At 42.1% G+C, this 26359-nt stretch overlaps 1 protein-coding gene across 3 annotated transcripts in view; it reads right to left on the bottom strand.

Annotated features, from left to right (window-relative positions):
- The window catches only part of rai14 (retinoic acid induced 14), a 386053-nt gene that overhangs the window by 70637 nt on the left and 289057 nt on the right, over positions 1 to 26359 (bottom strand). For all 3 annotated transcript variants that reach the window (XM_070867929.1, XM_070867946.1, XM_070867937.1), the window contains exons 8-10: positions 25535 to 25641; positions 18046 to 18233; positions 5383 to 5411 (exon numbers count right to left, since the gene is read on the bottom strand). In XM_070867929.1, coding sequence (XP_070724030.1) covers positions 5383 to 5411; positions 18046 to 18233; positions 25535 to 25641 — 324 coding nt within the window. The remainder of the gene's footprint in view (positions 1 to 5382; positions 5412 to 18045; positions 18234 to 25534; positions 25642 to 26359) is intronic.

Genomic DNA, 26359 nt, shown 5'->3' with positions numbered 1-26359 from the left:
AGGTACAAATAGACTCATGGGAATATGATGTCATGGCGATAATGGAAACCTGGCTCAGAAAAGCAGAGGATCGACTACTAAATATACCTTATGGCTAAAGGGATCAAGGGGTATGGAGGGAAAGCAGGAAAGGGGTACGGAGGTGAATGATCAGCCATGATCTTATTGAATGGTGGTGCAGGCTCGAAGGGCCGAATGGCCTACTCCTGCAACTATTTTCTATGTTTCTATGAATCAAGATGTTCAGGACATAGGGAAGGAAAGAAAGGAGGTGGGGTGGCAGTATTGATAAAGGAGAATATTACAGTGCTGGAGAGAGAGGATGTCCTGGACGGGTCAAGGACAGAATCTATTTGGTTAGAGTTGAGAAACAATAGAGGTGTCATTACACTACTGGATGTATTCTATAGGCCACCAACTAGTGTGAAGGACATAGAGGAGCAAGTTTGCAGGGAAATTACAAGAACTATAGAGAATTGATAATGGGGGACTTCAACTATCCTAATATAGACTGGGATAGTAGTAGTCTAAAGGGCAGAGAGAAGTCTGTTCAGGAGAACTTTCTTGATCAGTATGTTTCCAGCCCAACAAGGAAGGGGGGATTGCCGGATCTGGTTCACAGGAATAAGACAGGTCAAATAGGGCAAGTGTCAGTAGGGGAACATTTAGGGAACAGTGATCACAGTATCCTAAGGTTTAGATTAGCTATGGAAAAGGACAGGGAGCAAACTAGAATAAAAATACTTAATTGGAGGAAAGCCAATTTCAGTTGATTGGTAATAGATCTGACCCGGATAAATTGGAATCAAAGATTGGCAGGCAAAACTGTAATTGAACAATGGGCTGCCTTTAAAGGGGAGATGATCAGGTAGAGTTGAGGTACATTCCCACGAGAGGGAAAGATAGAGCAACCAAAGCCAGAGTTCCCTGGATGACGAAAGAGTTAGAGAGTAAGGTGAAGCAGAAAAAAGGGGGAGTATGACAGGTGTCAGATTGAGAATACAAGTGAGAATCAGGTGGAATATACAAAGTTCAGAGGGGAAGTAAAAAAGAAATAAGAGGGGCAGAGAGAGAGTATGAGAATAGATTGGCAGCTAACGGAAAAGTCTTCTATCGGCATATAAATCGTAAACGGGAGGCAAGGTGGGGCCGATTAGGGACCAAAATGGAGACATAGGTATGAAGACAGAAGGTATGGCTGAGGTACTAAATGAGTACTTTGCATCTGTCTTCAACAAGGAAGAAGACGCTACCAAAATCAATGAAAGAGGAACTAGCTGAGATAGTGGAAGGGATGAAAATTGATAAAGAGGAAGTACTAAAAATGCTAGCTGTACTTAAAGAAGGTAAGTCACCAGGACCAGATGGGATGCATCCTAGGATGCTGAGTGAAGTAAGGATGGAAATTGCAGAGGTAATGACTGTAATCTTCCCATCCTCCTTGGATACGGGGTGGTGCCAGAGGACTGGAGATTTGTAAATGTTACACCCTTGTTCAAAAAAGGATGCAAGGATAAATCTAGTAACTACAGATCAGTCAGTTTAACCTCAGTTGTAGGGAAGCTTTTAGAAACGATAATCAGGGACAAAGTTATCATTTGGGGTTGTTCTCCTTAGAGCAGAGAAGGTTGGGATGAGATTTGATAGAGGTGTTCAAAAGGGGTCTAGACAGAGTAGATAGAGAAAAACTGTTCCCATTGGCGGGAGGGTTGAGAACCATAGGACACAGATTTAAGGTGATTGGCAGAAAAAACAAAGGCGACATAAGAAAAAGCTTTTTTATACAGCGAGTGGTTAGGATCTGGAATGCACTGCCTGAAAGTGTGATAGAGGCTGACTCAATCACTGCTTTCAAAGGGGAATTGGATAAGTACCTAAAGGAAAAATATTTGCAGGGCTATGGGGAAAGGGCTGAGGAATGGGATTAGCTGAAGTGCTCTTGCAGAGAGCCGGCATAGGCTCGATGGTCCGAATGGCCACCTTCTGTGCTCTAACCATTTTATGACTCCATAATATGGTATGGACTTCCAGACAGAACAGTGGAGGCAAAAGCCCTAAAATCATTTAAAAAGCGATTAATGGGAAAGGGGGTATTGAATATTTTTGGATGAATGAATTAAGAATGGTCAAATTATCTTTCTCATCTGTTATTACTATGTGAATCTCTACCATAATCTCTACAGGAGGATGATGACCAGTTTAAGAAATGACACTTGCACACATTTCTGCTGTTCTCAGTTGTGCAATCTTGTGACGAGTTGTACTGCCCACCATGCTGCCTTATATGAAGTTACTGGTACTCTTTTCCTAGTGAGGGTTCAAGTCCAACTGCCTCTTTTCTCCCCACCTCCTAAGGATGAGAGTCACTAACTGGTCATTAGGCAAATAACGAGCACCTATCATGCTGCTTACGAGGAGTTTCCGATATTTGCTCGGCAGACAGCAACTACTAGGAAAGCCTCATCCACTTCTGATCTCCATAAAATTCATCCTTTACAAGTTTCCCTATCCATATCCTTGGCCACTCCCACAATCTAAGCTTATGGCTTCCACAGTCCAATTTCTGACAATGCTATTTATTCATTTCCTCATCTCCCTCACCATTCACACTCCCCCAAACTAATTCTACTCGCATCACCAACTACCCATGGAAAAAAGTCTCCACCAAAAACCTTAAAACCTCAGCCTCACTTTTAGATTGGTCCTCTATTCTGTTTTAGCCCTCCATCACTGACAATTTCCTTAAACCCCTCCTTTCATCGCTATCTTTGATGCTCTTGAAAAAACCATCACTGCCTGCCACATGACCTTCACCTCATCTCCACTGCCACAAAAATCATTATCCACACTTTTGTCACTTCCAGATTCAAGTTGACATACAGGCCTCACACATCCTCCATAAACTTCAAACTTAGTTGACCATAACCTATTCTACACCAAGTTCTAACGTATCACTTTTGTCCTCACTGATCTACATTGCCTCTCTGCCCCCCCCCAAAACATAGAAGTTAAAATTCTTGTTCTGGTCTTCAAGTTCATCCCTCGCGTTTTCCCAACCACTCTGTGACCATGTCGAGCCTTACACCGCCAGCACTTTTGTAAATCCCCCTGCCTTTCAACTCACCACAGAGAGCAGAGCCATCAATCACCTTGATCCTACTCTCTGAAATTTCCTCCCTAAACTCTTCCGTCTCACCAATTCTCCCTCACCTTCTCTCAGAGACAATTTGATTGAAGTCCATATAATACTGAAAGGATTTGATTGTGTGCCCACTGAAAAATTATTTCAATTTGATTGGTTGGGGATGACGAGGGGCCATGTGTATAAATTACGCAAGGGAAGAAAAGGTTAGGTGGTGGTTCTTCTCCCAAAGAATAGTAGACCTACGGAACAGGGTGCCTGCTTGTGCGGTGGGTGCTGGTACATTGTGCACTCTCAAGAGAGCTGGACCAGTGCCAAGAGGTACCAATTAATAATAGGTCATGGTTAATGTGATCTCCTGGACTAGTTTTGATCATCTCGTGAAATCAGAGAAATTGGCCTTGGGTTTTTGATCTGGTTTTACATTTCTCCCAGGAGACTACATGCACCTAGGGGGTAGCGAGTCTCTTGAACTGTTAGACAAGGCATTACAACTATATGGGACAAGCTAGATGGACTAGCTGATCATGCCTGTCCAATATATTTATTTGTTTCTATTAAAAACCTTTTCAAAATCAATCTTTTTGACTTCTGGTCAACCCAGATCCTTCACATCCACCGCCAATTTGTAGTGCTTTTAACTTAGGAGGAACATCTCTGGCTGCTTTACAGAGGCAAAAGGAAACACTGGAGAGGTGAAGGTGACAAAGGAGGGATAACAAATGGCAGTCACATTGATAGAGGATATAATTCGAGGTGTTGGCCGAGCTGTTTTCAGTGCAGTGAGTAGCATGAAAGCTGGATTGAAGGGATTTGAATAGAGTTTTGAGACAGATAGGCTGAGAGGTGATTACATGTTCAAACACCTTAGAGTGGAAAAGGAAATTAGGGATGATATAGTTGAAGGAAACAGATAGGCTGATGGTGAACAGCTGGAAACTTATTAATGCTCTTTTTGCTGGTAAGCTGCTCTGTTAATCCTGTACAACCTTCGGATCTGTAAACCTGGATACGTAGCAATCTGTACCAAAAGCTCTCTGGACTTACTAAAGGGGATGTGCCTATACAGGAAGGGTATGCACACTCCATATTGGGCAAAAGTAAATAAAGGCGTGGTTTCTTAGTTTGGATACTTTTCATCATGGTGTTGGCGACTGGGCCTGGCTATCGTGCCTCCACCCCGCCTCCAGCAGCGATCGGAACACCTCCAGCAGCAGCAGATGGGCCTCTCTTCCACGACGAAGTCTGGGCCTCCTGCGGTGACAGGAGACCTTCCCCAACGGCGACCAGGTCGGCTGGCCTCCTACCCTCCTTCAGCGACGACTGGAGCTTTCCTTCCCCACTGGTGACCTGCCCTCCCACACTGAACCTCAGTGGGCCACTGACCCTCCCAATGCCTGCCTCCAACAAAGCCTCGGCCCACCTACCATCAAGGGCGCTACCCAGCGCCGAGCCTGCTGCCAACATCTCGCCGTAGGCAACTAGGCCCATATAGCAGTGCCTGATCTCCAGTCGTCTTGGACCCCCTTGCCACTGGACCAAGACCTTGCTCAGCTAAGCCCGTGTGGTAGCCGGTGTGCAACGGCCACCCCACGTTAAAAGAACTCACCCACTCCTCTAACATGAAGTTCGGGTCCTGGAATGCCAGGACCCTCATGGATAACCCCAACTGTGACATTGGACTGTACAGCCACGAAAGAAATGTTAAGAGTGGAAGCAAGTCTTCCTCGATTCCGAGGGACTGCCTATGGTGATGGTTTCCGTGTATGCTTGACACATCGCTAATGAAAAAAAGCACCATTTTTGAACTTGGAAAATACGTGAACTATTTCATTTCATCTTTTAGGTCAGGTGAATTATCTTAGTAAAACATGCAAAGCTCAATTCACTACTAGAATTATAGTCTGTCAGCCAATTATACTAGTTGTTATTAGGAAGTCTTGACCATTACATCCTCTGGCTCAAGGACTGAAGGACACCAGCTAAGTGTAGGAGAAAAATTAAGCGCATTGGAGATTATCCTAGAATCATATTTTAGCACCTCATTCTCATAAAAACATTAAAAACTTAAAATGATTACTTATAGAAATAATATAGGTATGAAGGCTGATTTTCAAGTTAAACATTTGATAAGGTTGTTGAAGGGCCCGATCTTGAAACATGCTTAAAACCACAGTGCAGTAATCATCATGGTGTCTTTAAAAGCAATACACTGTGTTAAGTCAAAAATTTAACTTTACCTGTTTCGATGTCTGTCCAGATGTCATAACTATTTTGAAGTAGAAAACAAGTAAAGGAAGAAGAAAAAAAAGAAAATTAATGCAGTATAATACAAAAACCAGTAAGAATTATTTCAAATCTGCAAATAATGATTCTAAATTATATTAGACCCTGCTAAAAATTACTCTGGTCTTAATTCCCTACCTCAGTTTTCAAAGATATTGCCCAATTATAGTGACCCCTGTATAACTGCTGTAAAATATCATCATACTTCACTCATTGTTACTGAGAATGTGTCATAGTAGACTATTTGTGTTGCTAAGGAAACCTGACTGGTCATAATTTGCTGCTAGCTTAATGATTCAGCACTATCTCTCAATATGTTTCAACTACTAAATTGACCAGATACAAAAACACTATCTAGGGCTAGAAATTCCATTTTTGGTCATTGCGGTATTTTTCTGCCAAAAATACCTCTATGACTCCACTTTGATTCCAAGGCCTAACATTCCGTAAAAAAATGCGGCAGACGGTAAAAATCAGCATTGCACAAGGATTCGTGGCGTAAACTGCAAATTTTCTGCAACTTTTCTCCGAGGCTGATACTGCTCGAGTTGGGTGTAGGGAGGGGGGAAAAATACAAAAAAAAAAAAATCACAAAACATTCACAAGTCCCTATTCTATCAAATCACTGCAAAAGAATTAAAAAATAAAAACTTTAACTTACCTTTTTTTGCAGGTATTCATACCTACCGCTGTTCTAAGAACTGCAAGGTTTTTCCCGTACGTTTTTTTTTCATCCTATCTACGGGTGCCCTACGAGCCAAATATCTGGCGAAAGCGCTTTTTCCAGTCTTGCACGCTGGCAGTCTGCCCCCCAGCGGTATTTAAAATACGTCGGCATAAGACTGCAGTGAATTTCCCGGTTCACCGTTTTCCGTCGAAAAACCTGGCGCAAGGTTGAGGAGTTTCCAGCCCGATATATAATTTTGATAATTTCTGATGTGAAGTACAAACTTCACTTCTGTACGTTATAAGTTGTTTAAAATTCCAAGATAATACTGGCTGCAGTAAGCTTTATAACTTTAACTGTACAGAATTGTCACAATTAAATATATTTAAAGCTTTAAAAAAATTCAGTGGGTATTGTATTGAGATACTATTGGTGAATCAACTTTGCCATTTAGTTGTAAAAATAAAATTCAAGAGTTAAACCTCATTACAGTAACTCACTTCAAAACTCTTGTTATAACTATCTTTTTCCGGGATCCTGTCAGGCATTCCAATGAAGGAATAGTCCAAATCTTAATGAGAAGAATCCACAAATGGAGAAATATTTAATTTCTCCGTCCCCTTCCTAAAAAACCAAGTGCATACATATTTTTAAGAAACATTTTAGAATATATAAAAAATTATATTCAGGGAAATGGATAAGTACCTGAAGGAAAAAAAAAATGTGGTTTACGGGGAAAGGCAGGGGAATGGGACTAGCTGAAGTGCTCTTGCAGAGACCCAGCACGGGCCGAATGACCTCCTTCTGTGCTTTAACAATTCTATGATTCTATAATTAGGATTCACCAGTTACATTAGAACCCAGCAATAATATATTTGGCACAGATTCATTCCTCAAACGCTCTGCTGAGTTCACTTTATGGGAATTATTAGAGAAAGGAATGTGATTGAGTTAAGACGTTTCTTCTCAAACTAAGTAGAACAGGTTGGCTATAAATTACTGGTGGTGCTTGTTGCTGAGCCCAAGATCAGATCAGCCATGATCTTATTAAATGGCACAGCAGGCTGGAGGGGCCAATTACCTACTCCTGCTCCTATTTCTTATGTTCTTGTGTTGCACATTTCATTTATTCTTCATGTCTGATTCTCATTGTACCATTTTCTCATAAGGACGCGACTACTGCCAACGAACCGGAAGATGTGTAGAAGCATTTTGTGCATGTGCGCTTCTGGCTCTTTTTAAAAAAAAAGTTAATGCCAGCGAAGGAGTGGGCTCCATGAAAAAATGCTGGTGAGGGAGCTGGCTTGTGTAAAAAAAAACACAAACAATATGCTTCTGGTTCCAGATTAATGCGCAGTTGGCTTCTGCGCAGCAGTCACTCAGCTCTTATAATTGTCTCCAATAACTGAACACTACAAAGTCTACAAGCACAGGAAGCTACTTTGCTGCCCGATTATAACACTGCGAGCCTGGCAGAGAGGCTGTTAAAACGAGGGCAGTTACTTAACCAACCCCTCTGATCCTGCTGCCTTCCTGCCATGTCCCGATGGTAACCTGCTCTTTTGGGGAAGGCAGAGGGGTCCATTTTAAATATATTGATCCAGGCACGATGACGTCATTGGAATCTGCAATTTTAGTTGGAGGCCTGAGTGGGGGGGGGAGCAGTAATGGCAGGCTATCTGTGTCGGGAGCTGGATCATGGGCCAGAAGAGGCCCAGCAAGGTAAGTAATTATATTTATTTTTAGGTTTACTTGTGAGCCAGAAGGCGCAGACCTCCCTTGCCCCAGGCTCCCTGCGTTCCCCACCCACCCCCCACCCAATCCAGAGTCCCCCTCACCACTTACCTAGGTCTCGGCTATGGCCTCCTGCTGCTGAATTCTCGCTCCCGCCAGCCAGGGGTCAGAGAGAAAATCTATGGTAATGAGGCCTGACGGCCCTCCACGTCCGTGGACTCGCCACGTTTGCCACCCACTTTGGGGCTCACAAGCACTGTACTCATCCCCCCTTTAAAATCAGAGCCATCATTTCTACATGCATTTTGCTGGAAGGTGAGATAAACTGGTATTTATTGCTAATGTTAATGACCCACAAGAAAAATACTCAGAAAAATTATCCGCATTGGGTATGTTTACAATCTTAGAACAGTGAGCACTAAAAGAACTTTTCATGCTGATCTACCCTACTCCTGTTCAATGTTGCCAAGGGATAGCACATAAATTGTGAAAAGGAGAGACTAAGCACAGAGTCTGTAAATAGTTATGTCGACAGGGATGAGAAACACTATTTCAGATTCCATATATGTCTAAAATGTTCATCAAATGGTCACAATGACCATAAAGTGCACTGCTCTCCTCATCTTGTTTAAGATGTTAGCCAGCCATACCCAATGTAAATTTGTGACTTAACTTATTAACAGCACACACGAATAAGGTATGCAACCGATAACTAATAAAATTTGAGCATAATTGAAACATGAACCCACTGCTAACCCTTAAAGTGAGGTCAGGACAAGAAATCAGACAGCCTTTAGCTGCAAAACTGTAATAGAACTCAGTAACTAACACAAAAGCAAGATCTTATGAAAACATAAATAGTTAATGTCCCATTTTCTTCACAGTATTGCTTTCAATGGCACTGCTGCCTTTACTGATGGAGATCCACCAATAGAGGTGCGTTTCACTGATGCCTCTGGAGGCACCAGTACCCTTGGCAATAAGAGAAGCATTACCACCAGAGGCAGTAAGCTGCTATTTTTACACACAGCACAGAACATCTTAACCTATCATTACAGACTCAGTGATTTTTCACTTATACTTTCTCCAGGCCCTGGAAAAATACTGCAGCTTGAAAAAAAGTCATGAAGTGCGACTTTAAAACAATTGTGCATGCTCAAGTTATGTTTTTGAATATTGTTCTGATGCTGTGAATTGTTCCTGGCAATATAAACAAAGCAGATCTTATGACATTGGGGCCGAAAGCAATATTGCAACCTCTGTAATAAAATATAAATAAACAAGTCAAAAATTCCCTGTTTAATAACTTGGCATCATTATACAAACTTCAATGCACTGTGTATTGGCAATCAGGATTTCTTAAATTGAAACATCGTCCCTTACAAGAAAAGAAAGGATTAGAATTTGGAGCGCAAATGTAGAAGGTGAAAAAAAACAGTGCTGGACATTGCTCATTGAGGGGTAAAAGAGAAAACTGATTAAAACCACAGTAGTAGTCAAAAGGAAAAATAAATGAGAGAAAATTCAAAAGGAAATGATCTATATTAACAGCTCCAAGGGAAAGAAGATCCTATTGAGAAACCCATGCTTAAAAGAGGGAGTGACATTCCTTATCTGATGAAACCAGGTATAGCAGAATGGCTCTCCTGCTCTATTGCACTCTAATACAATGCAAAACAGATCCACCAAGAGGAAAAGATTGGACACTGTGGGTTACAAATCCAGTTGACAGTCAAATATAGAAATAGCACTCCACTGTACACTATAATGAGGATCAAGCAGGTCAATGGCATTTTGGAGAACAAGATGCAAGCTAAATATGGTGCCAACCTGGTGAAGCTACACCATAGGTTATATACATGCTAAACAGTGCAAGCAGCATGCTACAAACAGAGCTAAGTAATCCCACAACCAACAGATCAGTCCTCTGCAGTTCTGCCACATCTAGTCACAAATGGTAGTGGACAATTGAGCAACTGACGGGACTTGGAGGCTCCTTGAATATTCCCATCCTCAACGATGGCAAAGCCCACCACATGAATACTAAAGACAAGGCTGAAACGTTCGCATCTTCAGCCAAGTGCTGAGTGGATGATCCATCTTGGCCTGCTCCTAAGGTCCCCACCATCACAGATGCCAGTCTTCAGCCAGTTTAATTTACTCCACGTGAGTGCACTGGGCAAAGTAAAAGCTACAGATTCAGATAACATCCCTGTTGTAGTGCTGAAGACCTGTGCTCCAGAACTATCTATGCATCTAGCCAAGCTGTAATCGAGAAACTCATCTGGGCCATCTACATAAGTGTCATAGCTACTAGAGCAGGTCAGATGCAGGGCATTGTGGCGAGTGACTCACCTCCTGATTCGGCAAAGCCTCTCCACCACCGACAAGACACGTCAGGAGTGTGATGGAATTATACTCCACTTGCCTGGACTGGCGCAGATGCAACAACAAACAAGAAGCTCGACACTAAGGACAAAGCAGTCTGCTTGATCGGCACCCCATCCCCTAACTTAAACACCACCACCGGCACACCATAAGATGCACTGCGGCAGTTCACCAAGGCTTCTTCAACAGCATCTCCCAAACCTGGCATTTACACAGCTTAGAAGGACATGGGCAGCAGGCACATGGGAACACGGTTACCTCCGAGTCACACACCATTCCTCACTCAGACATATATCACAGTTCCATGATTGTCGATGGTCTAAAATCCTGGAACTCCCTACCTAACAGTATTGTAGAAGTACATAAGAACATAAGAAATAGGAGTAGGCCATACGGCCCCTCGAGCCTGCACCGCCATTCAATAAGATCATGGCTGATCTGATCATGGACTCAGCTCCACTTCTCTGCCACTCCCCATAACCCCATATCGTTTAAGAAACTGTCTATTGCTGTCTTAAATTTATTCAATGTCCCAGCTTCCACAGCTCTCAGACAGCGAATTCCATAGATTCACAACTCAGAGAAGAAATTTCTCCTCATCTCTGTTTTAAATGGGCAGCCCTTTATTCCAAGGTTATGCCCTCTAATTCTAGGCTCCCCCATCAGTGGAAACATCCTCTCTGTATCCATCTTGTCAAGCCCCTTCATAATCTTATACGTTTCGATAAGATCACCTCGTATTCTTCTGAATTCTAATGAGTAGAGGCCCAACCTACTCAACCTTTCCTCATAAGTCAACCCCCTCATCCCCAGAATCAACCAAATGAATCTTCTCTGAACTGCCTCCAAAGCAAGTATATCCTTTCGTAAATATGGAAACCAAAATGGCACGCAGTATTCCAGGTGTGGCCTCACCAAGACCCTGTATAGCTGTAGCAAAACTTCCCTGCTTTTATACTCCATCCCCTTTGCAATAAAGGCCAAGATACCATTGGCCTTCCTGATCACTTGCTGTACCTGCATACTATCCTTTTGTGTTTCATGCACAAGTACCCCCAGGTCCTGTTGTACTGCAGCACTTTGCAATCTTTCTCCATTTAAATAATAACTTGCTCTTTGATTTTTTTCTACCAAAGTACATGACCTCACACTTTCCAACATTATACTCCATCTGCCACATTTTTGCCCACTCACTTAGCCTGTCTATGTCCTTTTGCAGATTTTTTGTGTCCTCCTCACACATTGCTTTTCCTCCCATCTTTGTATTGTCAGCAAACTTGGCTACATTACACTCAGTCCCTTCTTCCAAGTCATTAATATAGATTGTAAAAATAGTTGGGGTGTCAGCATTGATCCCTGCGGCACCCCACTAGTTACTGATTGCCAACCAGAGAATGAACCATTTATTCCAACTCTCTGTTTTCTGTTAGTTAGCCAATCCTCTATCCATGCTAATATATTACCCCCAACCCCGTGAACTTTTATCTTGTGCAATAACCTTTTATATGGCTCTTTGTCAAATGCCTTCTGAAAGTCCAAATACACCACATCCACTGATTCCCCTTTATCCACCCTGTTCGTTACATCCTCAAAGAATTCCAGCAAATTTGACAAACATGACTTCCCCTTCATAAATCCATGCTGACTCTGCCTGACCGAATTTTGCTTTTCTAAAAGTACCTTCATCACATGGACTGCAACGGAAAGGGCAACTAGAGACGGGCAACAAATGCTGACCTAGTCAGCGATGCCCACATTCCGAGAATGAAATTTGAAAAAAATAATATAAAATGATATACAGGAGAACATTTTTTCCTCGGTTGACAGAGGCAAAGAACATTGAGAGAGTTTTACTTCCAAGGGTTAGTTTAGTAGAGTACTGATTTGGTTTTCTTGCTGCATCATTAGACATACTCAAAGGAAGAGATCAACAGCAAAATAAAGAAAAGGAATCAGACAGAAGGAGCCCATGCATAATTAATTACACAGTAACAGCAACAGAGCGATAGAAGTCTGGAACACCTCACTCACTGTTGAGATTAATTTCTAATATCAGTGATATCCAATAAGTAAAATTGGACGGGACCATCAATAGCTTCCAAAGCTGCTAGCAGGGAAGAAACGGACTAGATGAAAAATCCAAAATATCAAATAATTGTTTTTAAAACATATAGGTATGAAGTATGAGTAATTTCAAAGGATGTCTATGGATGCAGGGTCCATTGAAATTTTCAAGATTGAGATTGATAGATTTTGTTAGGTAAAAGTATCAAGAGATATGGAGCAAAGGCAGGTAAATGGAGTTAAGGTACAGATCAGCCATGATCCAACTGAATGACAGAGCAGGCTAGGATGCTGAATGGCCTACTTCTGTTCCTATGAAATAGTGACAGCAAAGCTCAAAATGCAACTGGCAAATACAAGAATTGTCCTTTTTGACTTGCGTGCTTGAAATATTTGCTAAGACCTTACATTTCTCATTTTCTAAGTATAGCTGGTATTGTGAAAACAAGCAGGGCAGTGTATATTCTCATCTTTATGCTCTATTTAGTGGAGCCACCAGAGGGCAGCAAAAGACAGACTTAAATGTGTTCTATAAATCACCATGCATTACCTACCATTCTTTACCAAAGTTCTCTCTAAGCTGTATGGCCGCGCAATGCTCTGGACCTCCCGTGCAGCCGGGTCACCGGCTTTTAAATGCAAAAACAGCGCATGTGGGGGTAGAGAGACTGGGGAAGATTGAAGCTGAGGGGAATCGGAACCCAAGGGTCGTGATATCAGAGGCCTGGGTGTGGGGGGGGGGGTCAGGAAATACTGCAACCCATGTCCTCCTGCTCCTTCCATTCTAAATTTTCAAAATCTTACCTCTTTGGTAGCAGGGCATCTGAAGGACAGGTTTTACTTCAGGGCACACTGCAGTGGTGTGCCACAAACAGGCATTAAGCCCTATTGTTTGCAAATACAAAGGAACTAAAGCCTGTTTAAGGCAGGAGCCTGCACGCCTATCTAACCGAGATGCTAGGCGGTGCACATCCAGCCGGAAATTTGCATTTGCTTTCTGCCTGCCATACTGGGGCCTTAGTAAAGAAAGACTTGCATTTTTATATAGTGCCTTTCACGACTGCCAGATGTCTCAAAGCGCTTTACAGCCAATGAAGTATTTTTGAAGTGTTGTCACTGTTGTATTGTGGAAAACCTGGCAGCCAATTTGCAAACAGCAAGCTCTCACAAACAGCAATACGATAACACCAGATAAACTGTTTTAGTTATGATGATTGAGGGCTTTAAGTATTGGCCAGTACACCAGGGATAACTCCCCTGCGCCAGTAAGCTAGTTAGTGCCTGAAAAATAGGCATGCTATAGGCCATTATCTGGTCATTTATCTCACTACTGTTTGTGGGATCTTTCTATGTTCAAATTGGCGACTGCTTTTCTCGACATTACAACAATGACTACACTTCAAAGTACTTCATTGGCTTTAAAGCACTTTGGGAAGTCCTGAGGTCATGAAAGGCACTATATAAATGCAAGTTCTTTCTTTCAGTTCTGTGTGTCAGCTGTGGCTCAGTGGGTAGCACACTCACTTCTGAGTCTGAAGGTTGTGGAGTCAAGTCCCACTACAGGGTCTTGAGCACATAAATCTTGGCTGACATGCCAGTGCAGTACTGAAGGAGTGCTGCACTGTCGGAAGAGCTGTCTTTTAGATGAGATGTTAGTCTGCCCTCTCAGGTAGACCTAAAAGATCCCAGGGCACTATTTTGAAGAGGAGCAGGGGAGGTATCCCTGGTGCCCTGGCCAATATTTATCCCTCAATCAACATAACAAATGCAGACTATCTGATCATTATCAAATTCCTGTTTGTGGGAGCTTGCTGTGCGCAAATTGGCTGCCGCGTTTTCCACATTCTTCTTAGGCAGTCCCTCAGAGTCGAGGATGACTTACTTCCACACTAACATGAGTTCTAAGGTGGCTGATGAGTCCAATGCAGGATCTACAGACTCTGTCATGGGTGGAGGTTTAAGGGACAGGTGGGTGGGGTGCTTGGTTTGCTATATGCTCCTTCCCCTGTTTGTACTTGACTTCCACATGCTCCCGACGAAAAGACTCAAAGTGTTCGGTGCCTTCCCGAATGCATCTTCTCCACTTTGAGCGGTCATGGGCCAGGGATTCCAAAGAGTCGGTGGGGATGTTACAATTTTCCAAGGAGTCTTTGAGGGTGCCCTTGAAACATTTTCTCTGCCCTCATGGGACTCGCTTGTCATGACGGAACTCAGTGTAGAGTGCCTGTTTTGGGAGTCTTGCATCAGGCAGGCAGACTATATGGCCCGCCCATCAGAGCTGATCGAAGCATTGACAATGCTCAATGCTGGGGAAGTTGGCCCGAGAGAGAAAACTGATGTTGGTATGCCTATCCCGCCAATGGATTTGCAAGATTTTGTAGAGGCAGCATTGGTGGTACTTCTCTAGTGCTTTGAGGTGCATACTGTACATTGTCCATATCTCTGAAGCATGAAGGAGGGCGGGAATCACTGCTGCTCTGCAGACCATGAGCTTGGTGCCAGGTTGAGATCTTGGTCTTCAAACACTCTTTTCCTCAGACGACCATAGGCTGCACTGGCACACAATGCGGTGTTGCGTTTCGTCATCGATGTCTGCCCTCGCTGACAAGAGGCTCCAAGGTATGAAAAGTGGTCCACTCTGACCACGGTCTTGTCGTGGATGTTGATGATTTGGGGGGCAGTAGTGTGAGGCGGGGCAGGTTGGTAGAGAACCTTTGTCTTACAGATGTTTAATGCAAGGCCCAGACTCTTGTATGCTTCAGTGAAGGTGTCAACGATGGTTTGGAGTTCGGCCTCTGAGTGTGCGCAAACGCAAGCGTCGTCTGCATACCATAATTCAATGACAGAGGTTGGGACAACCTTAGTACTTGACTGGAGGTGATGGAGGTTGAACATGTTCCCGTTCGTGCTGTAGATTAGCTCCACTCCAGAGGGGAGCTTGTTGGAGGAATGATGAAGCAATGCAGCGAAAAAGATTGAGAAGAGGGTTGGTGCAATGACACAGCCTTGCTTGACCCTGGTCTGCACTTGTATTGGGTTTGAGGTGGATCCATTGGTAAGGATCACAGCTTGCATGTCATCATGAAGCAGGTGGAGCATGGTGACAAATTTTTGAGGACAGCCAAATTTGAGGATGACACTCCATAATCCTTCTGATTGACAGAGTCGAAGGCCTTGGTGAGGTCAAAGAAGGCTATGTACAGAGGTTGGTGTTGCTCCCTATATTTTTCTTGGAGTTATTGTGTGGTGAAAATCATGTCCATTGTGCCTCTAAGTGGGTGAAATCCGTATTGCGACTCTGGGAGGAGACGATTGAGGAGGATTCTTGATGATTTTTCCTGCAGCAGACAGCAGGGAGGTTCCTCTGTAATTACCGCAATCAGTCTCGTCACTTTTCTTGAAAATGGTCACGATTACAACGTCTGAGATCCCCTGGCATGCTCTCCTCCTTCCAGATGAGAGATGTGGTCGTGGCTTCTCCACCCTGCTTTAGTACTTCGACGGGGATTCCATCTGTTCCCAAGGCCTTATTGCTTTTCAGCTACCGGATGGCCTTTTCAACCTCATGACAGGCTGGCTTTGTGCCAAGATGGTGGTGACTAGCATGCTGTGGGATGGAGTCAAGGATGCTCACGTCAAAGACAGAGTCTTGGTTAAAGAGATTTTCGAAGTGCTCCTTTCAACGGACAATGACTGCCTCTCTGTCCCTGGTGAGTAGCTCTCCGTTCTTAGCCCTCAGTGGGGTAGGACTTTGAGTGCTTGGGCTATAGGTGCTCTTGGCTGCGCTAAAAAAGCCACGCACATCATGATTGTCGGCTAGTTGCTGCATCTCCTGTGCTCTTTCCACCAAGCATCTGTTTTTTGGACCTCGTCCTTCAGTTGCCTGTAGATCAGTTTACTTTCTCTCAAGTTGTGGTGCTGTTTCCAATTCAAGAATGCCTTGCATTTATGGTTTATTGGCTCCTGGTCGTTCTCATCGAACTAGTCTTGATATTTTCTGGTGGAGTAACGAAGAGTCTCTTCACAGGTGCTGATTATGGTGGATGTGAGGACAGTCCGGGCACTCCGCGGCTTCGGTTAATTGGGAATCGTCAGGCTGGCTGTGAGGCGTTGGCTGAATAGGACTTTTTTTTGCAGTGTTTCTGCTGCTGCCGGCATTTCGAGGCAACATTGATGGAGATAACAGAACGAATTAGGCAGTGGTCAGTCCAGCAGTTGTCAGCTCCCGTCATGGCGCGGGTGATGTGGACGTCCTTGCAATCCCTCACTCGGACGATGACGTCGTCTAGCAGATGCCACTGCCCAGAACGAGGGTGTTGCCAAGAGGCCTTGTGCTTATCTCTCTGACGAAACAAAGTGTTGGTTATCATAAGACCGTGTTCTAAGCATTTCATCAGGAGGAGGGTACCATTGGAGTTGGCTTTCCCTATCCCTTCCCTGCCAATCACACCTCTCCATAGGTCTATGTCCTTTCCGACTCTGGCATTAAAGTCACCAAGGAGAAACAGCTTGTCGCCCGTTGGAACTCTGGATAAGGATTGTTCAAAGCAGGAGTAGAATTCCTCTTTGGTCTCATCTGTAGCTTCCAGGATTGGGGCGTAGACACTGATGACCGTATGCGTACTGGTTCCGGGTTAGGGTGAGCCAGAGGGACATGAGTGTGAATCTCGAAGACCCCAGATTAGCTCATTTTTGATGGCAAAGCCGACCCCATGGAGACAGCATTCTCCTTCTGGTTTGCCTTTCCAGAAAGTGTATCCACCACCTTTGTTCCTTGAGCTGGACTTCTACTGTCTCGCTCAGGGCGGCGATGACAATCGAAGCGTCTGAGTTCTCGGGCAACGATAGCAGGTCTGTTGCTGATGTTCATGAGGGTCCCGACGTTCCAGGTCCCGAACATTTTGGTGGAAGATGCCTGTGCGTGCATTCTTTTAACGTGGGGTGGCTGTTACACACCAGCTATCCACACGCACTTGACAGAGCAAGGTCTTGGTCCAATGGCAAGGGGACCCAAAACGATTGGAGACCAGGCTCTGCTGCATGGGTCTAGCACATACACATATTCTCACTGATCCCCTCCCTCCCTCCCTCCCTCAGGTCCTCTCTCCCTGGTTTTCAGGGATCGCGGTGTAGGTGAGGACATTAATCTGTGAGCAGCCATCCAAGATAGTTCCCACATTACAACAGTATTAACACTCCAAAAATAACTTAATTAGCTGTAAAGCGCTTTGAGACGTCCTGTGGTTGTGAAAGGTGCTTATATAAATGCAAATCTTTCTTTTTTTCCTTTCAAATAACTGGGCAGCTAACCCAATATCAGACAGATCATCATCATCTTATAATGGTTACTAAGTGTATAGCAACTGTCTATTTCTCTTTTTTATGTTCCATTCCCTTCGCTGTTTCATACTTATAATTCAATGCTTAATCTTCATTTGATTTCATCTGCTCTATAACATTGGTAATGATTAATTTGTGTTTAATCAGTGCAAAATGCATTTTATATATTTTAACCTATAAATACTGATGCTAAAAGCATTTGTTTGTTTGTTTTTCTTATTCCCAAAGTGCTCAATTTAGAGGCACTGCTAACAACGGGAAAGTTAATTTTTTTAATGACAGAGAAATATGTTAAATGCAGGAAGTGGGATTTTCAAAAATGACGCTTTATATTTCTAGAACAGTGATCTGCAACAGGATAGCCTCAAGTTGATTTTGCATAAATTCAAAGGCTTCTTCAATTATAAGCAGATAGGGCACGTACCAGCATCCTCGGAGACCTTTTTAAGTGTAGCCTGAAGGAAACTTAGGATATCGGCGTTTCCTGAAAGCTTGTAGTAATGAAGTGCATCATGACCCAGTGCGTCTACTAACTTCAAGTTGGCACCCCGCTTGACTAAAATTTCAACAGCGTTTCCACTACCGTGCTCACAGGCCAACATTACAGCAGTCCTAGGGACAGAGGAAAGAAACAAGAAATTGTGAATCCAACATGTACATACCAAACAATTAAATTATTCCTTTTAGTGATTATCAAGAGACTCAAAAAAACTTATTGTGCATTACACTACACGTTACATTGCAATGTGCTTTTTTTACTGAGATACTGAGGTGAAGAACACAAAAGTGAAGAGAAGATAAATCAGGACATAATTATTAGGTGAAGCCAACCCCGTGTTTTAAAGCCTGAGAGTTGTAGGATGAAGATATTAGGTCGGGGAGGGACAAATCAGTCTCGCTATGTCCGTTTTTCTTACACAAAAAGCACCAATTTTGCAGTACCAAGACCCTTGCCCGAATGCTATGGAAGCAGGTCTGACACCGTAATGGTTTGTGTGATATTGAGGTGCATATGGCGACAGCCTGAAACAGGTGATAAGACTCCTTGCACATGCTAATGAAGTGTCCAACACCTGTTTTACGTGCCTACTCTGAAACTCAGGGGAGCTGAGCAGAGCATGTGACAGGCATGCTCCGCTCAGTTTTTCGAGTTCTTCTGCAGCCTAACCAGTGGTCCTTAAATTGACCAATGAAGGCTGCCAACAAAATGGCAGGTTTTTCTTTTTAAACTTGCGTTAATGTGAAACCATAAAGAACAGCAGTGCTCCTCCTAGCTTCACAGTAATACTCCGGGCCACTGTCACCCCATACTCGCTTCCCTCTTGACGTCTACAACCACCCTACCCCATGACCTAATGGAACGCAGCTGCCAGCATTGCAAGAGGCCCAAACTGGTGAGCAACAAGCTTCCTCTGGATGCCCAATTGTCATCTGCAACTTATCCAATTTGGGATAAGCCTCGGAACTCTTGCGCTAGGTATACGTATCACATGCATCTCAGATCTCGTACGGTAGTTTTGTGGTCCTGGAAAAAAAATGAGTTACAGTAGGAGACTCATGATGACACCCAGTTTCAATTCAGTGGGGATGTAGGATGAGGAAGAGTTTGTAATATGATATATTTGGAGTTTAGGCAGAACAAGGAAGTGGAGTTAATACTATGGCCAGTGCCTCCTTCGCGGCACTGGCCATAGTATTAACAAACAGGTGTTAAGAAAGATTGCAATAGAAAGATGGAGATTGGAGGCTAGATATGATGCTGATTAGAAAACAGATTAAAGCTTTTTTTTGTATCCTCTCCAAGAATGCTAAAGATGCACATTTCCCCAAACATGGAAGCAATAAACAAGTGTTGGATGGATATGGCCACTATAGGGAATTACGATTTGTTGAGATGCAAATGTTTGACCTGAAAGAGGAAAATAGTTTGAGAGGTATGTTCAGCAATGGAGGAAATGTGAAAATTCCTCTCCTCAAAAGGACATAATGAGGTGAAGAATGTCAATAGATGAAAGAGCACTTAGGACGGAGCTAAAGAAATGTGGTAAATGTGATGGTTAGTTTTGCTAGTTGCCTTTATAGTATTGGGTTATACTATACTTTTTCCAACACATGCAACATTAAAAAGTTCTTATTGCAAGGGCAGAAGAATGACACACCAGTTTTGTACTCCATTATGTGGCACCATGGAGAGGCCAATACCCTTCCAACGTGCCTCTTAGCAGTCAGTAGAAGGGTACCAACAGAAGCCCGAGAATATCTTGTCACCCATCCCCTCAGCTGTGGACAGCCTATGCTGTAAGGAGAGACTACTTCTTTCTTTTAAAAAAAAAATTGCAATTCCTCATTTTTAAAGCTGTGGTTAATTTCCTCTTTCTTGCCAAACACTTTTCCCTTCCTTTTGTTATGCCCTTAACAACCACCAGTAAAAAAAAATATGTACTACACTGTTCCTTTCTGGATAACACAACATTCTTCTGTAGCTGGTGGTATACCAACATCCAGGTAGCAGTACATGAAAGCAGTAAAAGCATGGTTTAAACCAATGGTGGCCATATGTAGCCCCTTAGCCCTTGCAATCTGGCTTTGAATTCCAGACAACTAAGTCCGATTGGTGTTTATTTCTTACCTGTTGGTTTGTCTTATGCGAATTTTGGGAAGTTTGAAAAGGCTGTTGTGTCATTGGTGAATAAATTCAAAATCAGAGCACCAAAATTATTTCATCTTATCAATTTGAGATATATGTAAATTAATGGTAAACTTTATATGGCACTGAGGCTCCATGGCACAGCATCTATGTGTGCCATGAAGACAAGAGGCTTACATAACCCTGATCTGAGCTACCTTTGCAAATACACTTGGAAAGGTTCAGGAAAAGATTATCTGACTTAAAGCATCGGACTTGCTACATTTTTCAATCTGCTAAAGAGATAAGCTGAATTGTAATCTTATAATGAATAACAAGCAAAACTTAATACAATATGCTAATCTATTCATACTTACAAACAATATACACTGATTATTATATCATATGGCAGATTAATAATTGGTCTGTAACTGAATGGTCAAATTTTGCTTGCATGACTGCCTCTTCCTTCATCATTAGACACTGTCCAATATGAATTTACAGTGGTAATATTTCAAAAAAGTATTCTTCTACATCACTGCCTCTTTGTTAGGCCAGGGAAAAAAACAATGACTTTGAATAGTTGGAATAAAATACAGAAGAATCTGATATTTTTGATGGTGCACATCTTGTCCTAACTTCAAAAATTCAATCTTTCAAATGTCACATGGGAACAGGATGAAGAGAAAAATCACAAAGACTGGACAACATTAAAAGGAGCTGCTTTTAACTTCAGGACAGAAGATGGATTTATTTAGTAGGTCCTGTCCAAACAAATCCAACAAACATATTTCATTAAAAGGAAATGTGCGTTTAATATTCTGAATACGGACTTTTCTTGGCATACTGTTCACATTCTCAGTCTGCTTTTATTCCAGCTTGCTTTCATCTTCCAATTTACTGGAGGAGAAATTATACTTGTACTTCTGTCTCGATTCTGTTCAATTTGTAAGCTTTAGTCCTCCAGCTCTATTTTGTTTACATTTGTCCATCCAACCTTTGGTTTCAATTGCACAGCAGATGATTTTCTTTCTTTCTAGCCTCCTCTCCTCGTTGCTACTAATTTATTGATTAATCAAAGTAGCCCAATTACCTATTAGAGAAATTATATATTTTAATATTCTTTTCCTAGTTGGTAAACTACTGTGCAAACAGAACTAAGCCAATAGTAACAAAAAACAAAAGGCTAAAGTAGGTAACTGGTTAGAACAGGAATATGAGGGGGGGGGATAAGCTCAAAAAAGAAAGTTTTAAAATATTGTCTAAGTAGGCCCTCATTATTAAACAAATTGCATCAAGGGAATGTTTCACAGTCCTGAAGAAACCACAGCGGAAGGCTGTGGTGGCAAAAAGTTAGTGTTTTAGACTGTGCCAAATGCTGACATGGTTAATACCATTAATGAAGTCAGATTAAAGGATTAATATGTAGCGCACTGATGCTCTACAATAGGCAACTTTAAAATCGCTTGACTGCTGCTGTTAAAACATTGTATTTATATTGTAGAACCTCTTCTACTTGAAGTGGTTCTGTAGTGTTTTCAGGTGGCTGTAACTTTGTTTAAATTTCAGAGCAGCAGTAGCAAATGTGGAAACATAGAACTGCAGTGTATTTACAGCAGAAACCGGCCATTCGGCCCAATTGCTCTGCACTGACATTTATGCTCCATCCGAGTCTCCTCACACCTTATATCATCTAACCCTATGAATATATCCTCTATTGCTTTCTCCCTCATGTACTTGTCTAGCTTACCCTTAAATGCATCTAAGCTATTCACCCCAACTATTCCATTTGGTAGCAAGTTTCACATTCTAACCACTTTGAGGAAATACATTTCTCCTGAATTCCTTATTGGATTTATTAATGCCTATCTTATACTTATGGCCTCTAGTTCTGGCTGCACATTTGCACAATTGAACGATTGTTGAAAAGTCAAAAACAAAGTCAGGACATTTTTTTTTTTTTTAATCAGTTTGCTAGTGGCAAGCATTGCACCTCTGGTGATGTAGGAAAACCCATCTGTGGCATTAAAGCACCAGGTGCATCCCACTACTGCAACCAGTCACAGGGCTTCCTCCAGTTATACAGTATAATATAAATGCATCAAACGATTCTAAGAATCTTGAAACATAACAGATTTCCGTCAGCACTGCAACTCCACCATTAAAAAACATTGTTTTAAACACAGATATACAGCTCAATTCATGTTCCCCAGAGATCTAAATTCTCCTCATTTCACTATTAATTGTCAGAGAACTACAATTTTATAGGTGCTATACATATTTATAAGTCAACAATGGAAGTACATTGGATTGCGTATGAAGCAGCATTGCGCAATCCTTTTTAGTTAGTCATTTAGCTCCAGAAGCAACATTTCCCTCAGATTCAATGCTGGCATAAGTTGATCCTGAAAATAAAAAGCAGCATTGTCACTGAAGTAGGGCAATGCCCAAATATTCTACCATGGATCTACTATAGCGCAAAACCTAATGTAAAATATTACACAATGATACTTTACTTTGTACTTTCTTTCTGCATTAAAACATTCAAATTCCATTTTTAAACAAAAATATTACTGCTTTTAGCTCCATTTATTAGTTTTGCCTGTTCCAAGGTGGCTGTTCGGATTACACATTTAGAACAGTATATCACACAGCATTTTTATTGAATTTTGTGTGCTAGTCCATTAACATCCATTTAGTGAATCTTGATCAATTATCGTTCACTCTCAAACTACTCATCAGATATTTTTAAAGTATGACATGGTTCTCCTTCTCTTCTATATGCAGGAAGTTATTTTTATCGAATAGCAAAGTACTTCAACATTAGTTTGCATAAGAGATGGAACTTTTCTTTCCTCTCCCATGCTCCTCTGACTATTGCTGAAAATGCATGTCACCACACTCTACTGTAACCTATTGAGCATGTAAAGCATTTCACCATTCTCATACTTCACTTCCTCTGTTCCTCCCCTGCTTCACTATCACCTTGTTGCAAAACAAGCTGAGTATGCCATTTTAAACAGAAACCATGAAATATGAAATTAATGATTGAAATGAAGTAGTGTCCTTTGACTGCCAGCATAAACCCAATCTTCTGATATATGTGTCGCAGAAAACCACTATGTTGGTGTACAAGTAGGAAGACCCCTGAGATTGTGTAGGCATCAGTTAGCCCTCACCTAGAGTAGTGTGCAATCCGGTCACCAAATAGCTGAAAAAATACCACCATAGGGTATCAAGTCAAGAAATAAGCATGTTACTGGTTATCAGAATTATAAGCTACAAGGAAAAGCTAAGGAAGTTATGCTGATTTTCTTTGGAAAAAGAGACTTCAAAGTGATCAAAGTGGAAGAAGGGACTGAGCGTAACGTAGCCAAATTTGCCGACGATACAAAGATGGGAGGAAAAGCAATGTGTGAGGACACACAAAAATTGCAAAAGGACAGAGACAGGCTTGGTGAGTGGACAGAAATTTGGCAGATGGAGTAAAATGTTGGAATGTGTGAGGTTATGCATTTTGGCAGAAAGAATCAAAAAGCAAGTTATTATTTAAATGGAGAGAGATTGCAAAGTGCTGCAGTACAGCAGGACCTGGGGGTATTTGTGCATGAAACACAAAAGGTTAGTATGTAGGTACAGCAAGTGATCAGGAAGACCAATGGAATCTTGGCCTTTATTGCAAAGGGGATGGAGTATAAAAGCAAGGAAGTCTTGCTACAGCTATACAGGATATTGGTGAGGTCACACCTGGAATACTGCGTGCAGTTTTAGTTTCCAAATTTAAGAAAGGATATACTTGCTTTGGAGGCAGTTCAGAGAAAGCTCACTACATTGATTCTGGAGATGAGGACGTTGACTTGAGGAAAGGTTGAGTAGGTTGGGCCTCTACTCATTGGAATTCAGAAGAATGAGAGGTGATCTTATCGAAATGTATAAGATTATGAGGGGGCTTGACAAGATGGATGCAGAGAGGATGTTTCCACCGATAGGGGAGACTAGAACTGGGGGGGGGGGGGGGCATAATCTTAGAATAAGGGGCTGCCTATTTAAAACTGAGATGAGGAGGGATTTCTTCTCTGAGGGGTGTAAATCTGTGGAATTCGCTGCCTCAGAGAGTTGTGGAAGCTGGGTCATTGAATAAATTTAAGACAGAGATAGACAGTTTCTTGACTGATAGCGGATTGGGGGGTTATGGGGAGCGGGCAGGGAAGTGGAACTGAGTCCATGATCGGATGAGCCATGATCGTATTGAATAGCGGAGCAGGCTCAAGGGGCCGTATGGCCTACTCCTGCTCCTATTTCTTACGTTCTTATTTAACTGAAGTTTTCAAGATTATGAAGGAAAATTCAGAACTGATTCAGATATACTATCTACTATTTAAAAGTTCAAATACTATGGCTATAAGTTAAAAATTTAGGAAATTAGGAGTGAGAAGCGGCATCATCGATCATTTATATTGAAACGGTAATAGAGTTATGGAATGAGTTACCAGGGAAGGACAATGAAGCTGGCAGTATAAATGGGATGAAGAGACAATTAGAAGGGCTTCTGTTGAAAGATAAGTAATGGTGAAAGCAGGTAAGTGAGGTTAATTAAAAGAGGATATTTTGGGGAGTTTAAAAGCCTTTTATTGTTTCGAAAATGCTTGCATTTTATCTACTACAGGTTCAGGCAATTAAAAAAAGTTTAGCACACCACACTGTTTCCACAATGCATTATATACAGAAGTATCAGTATCTTGCAAAGTAAGTTAATTGCTTTGTTATAAACAACATTCTATATCCAAGCTTTAATTTTGTTGTGAACCAATTAATTTAACCAAATTGGCCAATTACAGCAATTACACACGTCACAAAATTGGAGATCTGTTTCAGTCACAGAAATATGAATCTGTCTACAATGCCAACAAATGAGCACTTCAAGTGTCTCATCGCATGTCCTGGAAACACATTACTTTGCTGTTTGCTGCTTGGAGATGCAGTGATGCATGAAGGCAATGGCACGTACAGTCTATGTCACAAGCTGATGCACAACATTCGATCTTTACAGTGAACACCCAACAAGATCATATCAGTTATCACAAATTGTATTTAATTCCTATATACTTGGTGTAGTCAAGCTCATATTGCTTTAGAACTCAATTTTATCCTGTTGCAAAGATATAATTAACTGTTTCTGGCAGGATGAGGATGGGAAAAAGAGTAAAGCAAAACGAGTTAAATCTCCAAAACTGTGCAATTATGATTTTAAAAAATACACACATTTTTGATTAATGCACCAAATTACCTGCCATTCTTGTCTCTTGCATCAATATCTGCTCCTTGGTCCATCAGGTAACGGCACACCTCAGCATGGTTGCTCTCTGCAGCCTGGATCAGTGGAGTAAAACCTTCCTAGAATTCCAAACAAATGCAGGGTTGCAGAGAAAAGAACCTCACAGTTCAGCTTTGTGTACAGATAAGAACATTACACAGATAATCTTTTATAAGTAACAATACAAATTGGATTTGAAATTTAATTTAATTTTGTTTGTTTTTTTTTAAAAAAAGGTCCTTTGATGGACTCATGGGTACATGCGTCACTGAATGTGGTATTGAGTCATACTGACCAGGATATTTCCAGGTACAATCGCCAGTCGGATGCTGAGCTAGATAATTTGCTCGGCTTCTTGGCGACGTATTCAGTCAAATGCTGCCTTGATGTTAAGGCAGCTACTCTCAACTCTCCACTGGCAGTCAGCTCTTGCATCCATGTATGTATCAAGGCTGAGTTGCAGTCTGGAGTTGAGTGGATCTGGCAGAATCCGAATTGAGTATTAATGAGCAGTTATTGGTGAGTAGGTGTTGCTTGATGGCACTATTTATGACTTCTTCCATCACTTGGCTGGTGACTGGGAAGAGGATAAGAGTGGTAATTGGCCGGATTAAATTTGTCCTGTGGATAGAACAGGCTTGGACGATGTGTGTCATTGGTCAAGTAGCTGCTAGTGTCATAGTTGCACTGAAACAGCTTGGCGAAGGAACATCCAATCCTGGTACATAGGTCTTCAACACTACATTCAGGATGTTATCAGGGCCCATTGCCTCTGTGTCCAGTGTACTCAGTCACTTC

The sequence above is a fragment of the Pristiophorus japonicus genome, chromosome 2 (genome assembly GCF_044704955.1).
Source record: "Pristiophorus japonicus isolate sPriJap1 chromosome 2, sPriJap1.hap1, whole genome shotgun sequence".
Classification (NCBI taxonomy): Eukaryota; Metazoa; Chordata; class Chondrichthyes; family Pristiophoridae; genus Pristiophorus; species Pristiophorus japonicus.
This window is presented reverse-complemented; position numbering and strand designations above follow the sequence as displayed.